General features: G+C 35.4%; 1 protein-coding gene across 1 annotated transcript; it reads right to left on the bottom strand.

The window, feature by feature from the left end:
- Positions 1–426: 426 nt before the first annotated feature.
- Positions 427–6383, bottom strand: LOC131046490 (uncharacterized). The gene is made up of 2 exons (XM_057980250.1): positions 5981–6383; positions 427–782 (listed from the first exon to the last, which is right to left on the bottom strand). Exons 1-2 carry the CDS (start codon positions 6381–6383, stop codon positions 427–429), a joined length of 759 nt encoding a protein of 252 aa, XP_057836233.1.
- Between the last annotated feature and the right edge of the window lie 1251 nt (positions 6384–7634).

The following is a 7634-nucleotide window of genomic DNA, read 5'->3' as shown; positions in this document are numbered from 1 at the left end:
GGGAGCAACAAGATATCCATATATAACATGCTTCATTTGTAAAAGAGAGAAATTGTATAATTAATGCCATAAAAGCATGTCATAATTTTGTAATAATTAAAATTTTAAATGTCTGGTATTTTTAATCAGACCTTTACTTTCAAAATTGAATCACCCTCTCTAATCTTTTTGTTGCTGATTTTATCTTTCAAAACAATATATGTCATTTTACAAAATTTAAATATCTTACACAAAGTCTGGAAAAAAAAACTACCCATTAAACTCCTATACTCAATTGTTAGTATTTGTATTCATTGTTGATTTAATCAAGACATGAAGCCGTTTTCCATGACAAATTGGAATAAACTAGTGTTCATGCTTTTCAATATTGACAGAGATGAGTTAAGGAGAAATACGATATATTAAGAATGGACTGTAATGAAATATTTACAATTGAGTGGGTAGCTTAAAAGTAGAAACAGTCACACTGTCTGGGAACCAAGAAAGGTACTCTGCATTGCTCTTGTGTTCACAGGTTTCAAGTTCCTCTGCATGTTTTTTAAGGTATTTCCTGAAATCAGCAGGTCCTACTAAGGCCCCCATATTATCTGCACATATTCCACTGCCATTTCCCACCATTGCATTTTCCTTCAACAGAAGATAGTCTGACATATAGTAGACTTTCCAGTGGTCGAGGAAAACGAAATCGAAATGAGGGGAATTCATCTCCTCCAGAAATTGCTTGGCTACGTCGAGATGCTCATTGAATTTTCCTTCCACAACATCCACCTTGGACGACAACCCTGCCAAATATAGACACGTTAAAATTGTCAATTTGGAGTATATAAAATTGAATGCAAGTGTAGCTAAAAATCTATGCATCTTTAAAATAAATAGGCTCCAATTTCAAAAGTAAATTAGGCCACCCTTCAGATATCAAGCCCACAAAATAAACCAAAAGTTTAATAAACTAATTCCTTACAGCATCATTATAAAAAACGCCAGTAGTGGGAGGTAGCTTGGGAGGTGGGTCTTGTAATTCTTTTTAAATATTATTATTCTACAATCCTAGACTAGTATACTATCCTCAAGGCTAGGGATTTGTAATTGTAAAGATAGAAAAAGAGTCAATCAAGAGTGTAGATGATTAAAGATCAAATATTTAGAGTGGATAGTTTATCCTTTGCCCTGGTCGTAGTTAAACCTAAGAAGTATTTCTTAGAGATATCCTCAATGATGATATCAAATGAATGGTGGACTTGACTAAACTAGTGATACTTATACTTAATGTATATTTGAGAGTAAAATTTGTCACTCCTTGTTAGGTGATAACTGTATCTTTACATATCCTTTAATAGATGAGAGAAGTATAATATTCTCATAAATGAATGCTCTTAACCTTCCAAATAGAAGTGCAAGGTGTAAGCATGCAAGACATGATTTTCTAACAATATACCCTTTGAGGTTACTTAGAATATGGCTCGAGTTACAATATTGATTCATGAAACCATGCAAGACTCTATTATAGTTATAATCTAAGGATATAAGACTGATTAAATAAAATATGTTTTTCCTTTCACCAATCAGACAGATGCCTACTTCATTGAATAGTTATGGAATAATGTAAAAGAAAGAGGGATATACAGATATAAAGAATAAATGGAATGATATGTGTATACGCATACAGGTCAAAGATATCACTTCATGCAAATGAACATACTTAATAAACCATCTCATTACTACAAGAATCCAAATGGAATAAAGGAGAGACCAATACCAAATCTTTGTAATAAATTAGTAGTAACTAAGCTTTTATCTAACCCTTGTTATATTCATACTAATAATTTTGTTAATAGACTATCCAAATTTGGGTTTGAGCAGCCTCTAAATAATTAGGATAAGCAAAGGAGAAATGATTTACATATATTATGTTTATCGAATACTCTTCCCTTCATTCGTAAAATCTATCATGTCCTCCTGTATGCTACAATTGCATCACTTAATGCTATATATAGAAACAAGCATGAGAGGTTTACAATCAAGAAATTAGGTAACAAAGCTAACAAAATATATTTTAATTCTTGTACTTGTAGAATTTTAATTACATGCACTTTACGATCCTATCATAAATCACTTTATTCTTCTACCAATCAAAGCATCAAATGTTCATGGACATCCCTATATAATAACATTATCCTTTGATCTATTGTTTAATTATTTAGGATAAAAAGAATTCATTTATTAGTCTCAAATAACATCATGTGACTTATTTATAGATGTGCAATGACTAGTGTTTTCATTTATGGTTTTGGAATTCACACATTCACTTTTAGTTTCATTACATGGTCTTGTGTGTATAGCACTTTGTGATGGGATCAATATAAATTTGGTGCAAATTTTGAGAGGTTACATATCCATAACATTTAGTTTTCCACTATATGATAACAATGATGACAATGGGCGGGAGATCGAATGTGAGTGCTAGGGTTTTGGGGTCGAGGCATGCAGACAAGGAAGAAGATGAGAGCGAGGCAGATGGAAGGGATTTGACTCCCATTTTGGCCTGCTTTAAACACCCTTTCTTTTGGGTCTTTCTCTTCTTGGTGTTTGTATCATTTCATTGTGGATGCGTCTTCATTGTGGGGGTGGTCCTATTTATTTGATGGAAGTGTGGAGGCACGCGTAGCTTCTGCAGGGTTTGGGATTTGTCGGGATAGCTATTTTCTTTGTTGTCCTTCATCTTTTTGGCATGTAAATCGTTATCTTTGGTGTCTAGAACCTTTATTGGAAGTGGTTCTTCCCTCCACACCTATTTGTCTTCCCTGATCCTTGTGGGGTCTATATTTGTCTTGTATATGTTGATCTTCCTTGGCAGATTTGGTGTCGTGGCTGGAGCTCCCTACGGTGTCAGACTTGAGCTATTCTGCAGGTGGATTGGGGTCTACTGCAGGAGATGTATGAGAGGAGAGATCCTCTCTATTCTCTCTCTTTTTTGTGTTGGTGGTTTGGCTTGGATTTTGGGGAGGATATGGGATCTGAGTGGTATCTATGATAAAAGGCTTTTCTCTCTTCTTCTGGAGACCTGATGGGTTCTTGTGGGCTTGGGGTTATCTTGTTTTGGAAGATATTTTTGTTCGGATTGTGTGATCTACTCATTATTTTTAGGTCTCTTACTTCTAACCCCATTCCTACTCCCCCTGCTCCTAGGATTTGTGGTGATTGCTATTTCCTAGTTGGCTATGCCTTATTTGTCTATCTTCATTTCAAGTTGACAGTTCTGTTTCTGGGGAGACTCTTTGTTAAGGGGGTTTTCTTATTCATGGTTTCAAGATATGTTGGTGGTCCTCTTGAAGGGTGGAGGTTCCTTTTTGTTAGTATTCTTCTCAAGAGGATCACTTTCTATTTGGGTTGCATCTCTCAGATCTTCTCAGCCTGCCCTATTGAGGTGGATCATTCTTATATAGAGGGGAAGAGTTGTTGGCTGGTTGTTGTTGGATGGAACTCGCTGGGAGTTGGTTGGTTATTTGAAGCTCTCTCCATGCTTTTGTGCTTTTGTCCCTTTTCTCCTATAGAGGCAAAGAGATGGGAGGTTCTCACCTGCTTGAAGCTAATTTGATTTAGGTATCTCATTCAACTTACGCTTCTCGGGTTTCCAAGTTATGGGAGCTTGTCAAAACCCATTTTCAAGGACCTCGGGATTTTGGTGGCTGAGTATGTGTTATGTATTGTTCTTCCTCCTCTGGTCCTTCTTGAGGTGGTGATTCTGGAGAGCTTTCATTTTCTAGTCATGTTCTTGTTCCTCCTGGTTGAGGGAGCGAGTAAAAACCCTCCTCTATTAATTATTTATTTGACTAATCGGGTGTTTGCTGCCAATTTTAAAGGGTACACCTTGGTTTCTTTTGGTTGTTCTTTTTGGTTAAGGCGTGCTGGGTTTGGGAGCCTAATATCAGGTTGTGGGAGCCTGGTTAAAACCCTTTTGTATGGTTGTGGGTTCTTGTCAAAACCCTTAGTGTCTTTTCGGTTGTGGGAGCCTATTTAAAACCCTCTTCTATGGTTGTCAGAGCTAGTCAAAACCCTCAGAGTCTTGTCTCTTTGCTTAGGTGCAGTCGGATATGTAATGTTTTCTGTTGTCCTTGGGCTATCGTTTAACTATAGGGTGGTTGTATGGAATCGTTGTATATGTATTGATCAATTATTTCTTGCTGGGTTCTAGATGTTGGTTCATCTAGATCATTTTGGGTCCCCTTAAAACCTATTGTTCAAGGTTTTGGGTTCCCTCAAAACCTTCTTTTCCCTTAATAAAAATTATTTAGTTTTCCACTTATGACATACTTTGAGTAGTAGGGGTGCTATGTGAAATAGTGCAAGTGAACATCAAGGTTCTTTAAAAACTCATGTTTGAATATTTCCTAAGAGGAAAAACACATTAAATAATTCATAGATAAGATCATGGGATAGTGCATGTTAGATGCCAAAGTGGTTGAGAATTCATAATTGGGTAGTGCACTTATATTATCAATTGGTAGGAAGAAGTCTATAGACTCATAGAAAGGGAATCATGGAATAACATGATTCAAGATTTTAGCTTACCACATATTAATTTTCTTTTAGGTAGATTGACATTAATAATGTTGGGATTGTAAAACGGGAATGAAGTAAAAAGTAGAAGGAATCAATTTTAATGTCTACCAAGTTCCAAAATGTAGTTTTGTGAAGAGGGGAGGGGAAATTTTAAAAATCAACAATTGATAAAATAAAATGTCCAAGCATTTAGAATATGAGATGACTTGTGATATAAGAAAATGGATCAAGAGCATGATGCGGTGGAAAGTTTTAGTGTTTGGGGATGGAGATTACTAGGTACCACATACCCTTTTGGCACAATAGAAAAGATAAATTTCTCAACTTGGGTTTAATAAAGAATAGAAAGTGGGAACTAGAGGAAGACAGAAGTATAGAGAAATAAAAAATGGGAAGTGAGGAAGACAATCAAGAAAAAGTTAGAAAGTATAGACTATATTATAATGTGGGGAACACATTTTCGGTTTACCACGTACTCAAGTAGACAAAAATAAATATGCAAAAGACAAAGGACATTAAGGAACAAGGGGGAATGGGCTATTTGTGAATGAAAGGAAATTATGATAATAAGAAGAAATAAAGAAAACCAAACAAATGATAAAAGAAAATACTAACACCATTATGTATAGAGGTTCTTTTGAATTTTTAACTTAGGCACTAATTTAAGTATGAGGGGATTCAAAACATAACTTGAGACGTGAGAATTACCAAAAGGGTTCCATTGAGGGAATACTCATGCTAGATATTATTTATGGTAAATAAGGGATAAAAAAAAATGAATCATATTCTTTAGATAAATTTAGACTTGTTAGATTGGGCCTCAACAATGAATCTGGTTTGGGATATGTGCTTATGACAAGATTAGTGAGAATCTAAAGAGGATAATAGTTGAAAACAAAAAAAAAATGGAGAAGAGTAGGAAAATATAACAAAAGACAAACAAGAAAAAAACCGTGTATAGGGAAGATATATGTACAAGATAAAACTTAACAACTAATAGATATATTATTTACCTCATTAGATGGGTCCCTATTAGAAAGATTACTTCTCCTTCTCTAGAAGTTTTAAAATAACAACAATTGGTTGCTTGATAAATTGGCCACCATTACTAGCTTAATTGTTAGCTTGAGGAACTCTGGTGCTAGAGTCTTGGTTGTTCTTACAAACTCCCCGTCTATGCTACAACCCTTTCCTTTTTTACGGAGGGAGGCCCTCGTATTGGGTCAAGGATAGGGCTCATAACAAGGGGATACTAAGGGTTAATCTTTGACCTTGTGATTAAATAACTTGATGTTTGAAACAAGAATTTCGAAGATTAAAATTAAGATAAATGACATATTGAGAATGATATATTTAACCAATTTGTACATCGTTGTTTTCTTTCGTCATTGAAAAATTTTAAACAAACAAAATGTGGTACCTGCATGCTCGATAATTTGCCTGGCGATGTTGCTGTTGTCTGGGCTCATCTCAAAACTGAGAAGCTTACTACCCTCCTTGAGCAACTGCGAAGCTATCCTCACAGCAGAATACCCGCAGAATGTCCCGATCTCGAGAACTGCCCGTGGATTATATTTCTGAAGGGCCTTATCTAAAATGGGTCCCTTGTCGTCACCAATGTTCATGAGCCAGCTAGAGGTCTTTGCATAGGTGTCCATCGCATTCAGGACAGAAAGAGGATTACCCTTTTCAGCCGTTCTGAGGACATAGTCGAGCAAAGCTTTCTCTCGGCCGTCCCCTGCTTGACCCGTCGCAAGGAACTTCTTCATGTTCATCACCGCTTTCAGGCAGGAAAAGGCCGTGGACAGAGCAGCAAGAGTCATGTTGCACTGTTATGAAAATATTATGGATTAAACGACTTTGTGGAAAACTATAGGAAAACATCCTTGTCGCTCAGTGGAAAGGGCAGGCATGCCAGCCGGCTCTTTATGCTCTTTTTTGTTCATGTTGTGGAGTTTTCCATGGGCACTGATTACAACATCTGGCTTAAACAAAATAATCAAAATCGTTCTCTTTTATGTGCATTTTCTATGCATCTGTCATTGGAAGAAGTGATATAGGGTGTAACGGCCGCTGATGTTATGTCCGAAGCGACTGGATACCTATTGCACTCCATGTATTATGAGTAAGTAATAAAGTCTTTGTGAGTGGCGCTTGGCATTATTCATTGAATAATATCTTCTTGTTCTAAACTTGATGACCCCATCGGATGAAAAATATAATATTTTAATATCGAGGTATCTTACAATAGCAGGACAGTAGTGGTCTGAGTGTGTTAACTAAAACTCTTATTTTTTATTTTAAATTTAACAATAGTTTATAATAAAAGTATTTGTATTTAATAATAATGCAAAAAGTTTGTGTTTCCATCTTTACAGTAAATAACATAGTTCCAAAGTAAAGTAAAACTGGCATTTATATATTTAATAATATATAAAATATATTGATAGATTCTTCCTTGAGTCACCTATTACACTATTATGTAAAAAACTGGTAAAAATAGGTGTCTCATGAAGGATATCTTTCAACACACACACACACACAAACATGGTAGTTGTACTTTGTGGTGGAACATGTATGATTTTAAATTAATTAGTGTTAGGACCTTCGCATTAGGGTTGGGATTGAGAGTAGGATTAGGTTTATGATTGCATATAAGGTTAGGTTATCGTTTGCACTAGAGAAAAAGTAAGGTTGGGTTTAGGGCTATAAGTAGAAATAAGGTTAGCATATGGTTTGGGTTAGCATTAATGTTAAGTTTGGTGTAGAGATTAGAGATTAGTTAATGTTAGAGTAAGATAGAAATATGATTAAAGGAATGGTTAGTTTAGAGATAGAATATGAGTTAGGGATATGGTTAGAGTTAGGGTTATGGTTATGATTAGGGTTATGGTTATGATTAGGGTTAGGGTTGAGATTAGGGAAAGGTTTAGGATTAGAGAAAATTATAGTTATGGTAAGAGTTAGGATTAAAGATAGAATTAGGATTAGTAGGAGGGTTATGGTTGAGGTTACTATTAGAGTTAGTGTTAAAGATATTTTGGCTTACATATTACATTAGGATTCGAAATAGG

This window comes from Cryptomeria japonica, chromosome 7 (assembly GCF_030272615.1).
Source record: "Cryptomeria japonica chromosome 7, Sugi_1.0, whole genome shotgun sequence".
Classification (NCBI taxonomy): Eukaryota; Viridiplantae; Streptophyta; class Pinopsida; order Cupressales; family Cupressaceae; genus Cryptomeria; species Cryptomeria japonica.
This window is presented reverse-complemented; position numbering and strand designations above follow the sequence as displayed.

What these genes read in the sequence shown, in the direction of transcription:
- LOC131046490 (XM_057980250.1), bottom strand. Translation starts at nt 6,383, where the DNA reads ATGACTCTTGCTGCTCTGTCCACGGCCTTTTCCTGCCTGAAAGCGGTG. An exon ending in GCAAATTATCGAGCATGCAG is followed by an intron (nt 783 to 5,980) that starts GTACCACATTTT and finishes TATATTTGGCAG; the next exon opens with GGTTGTCGTCCAAGGTGGAT.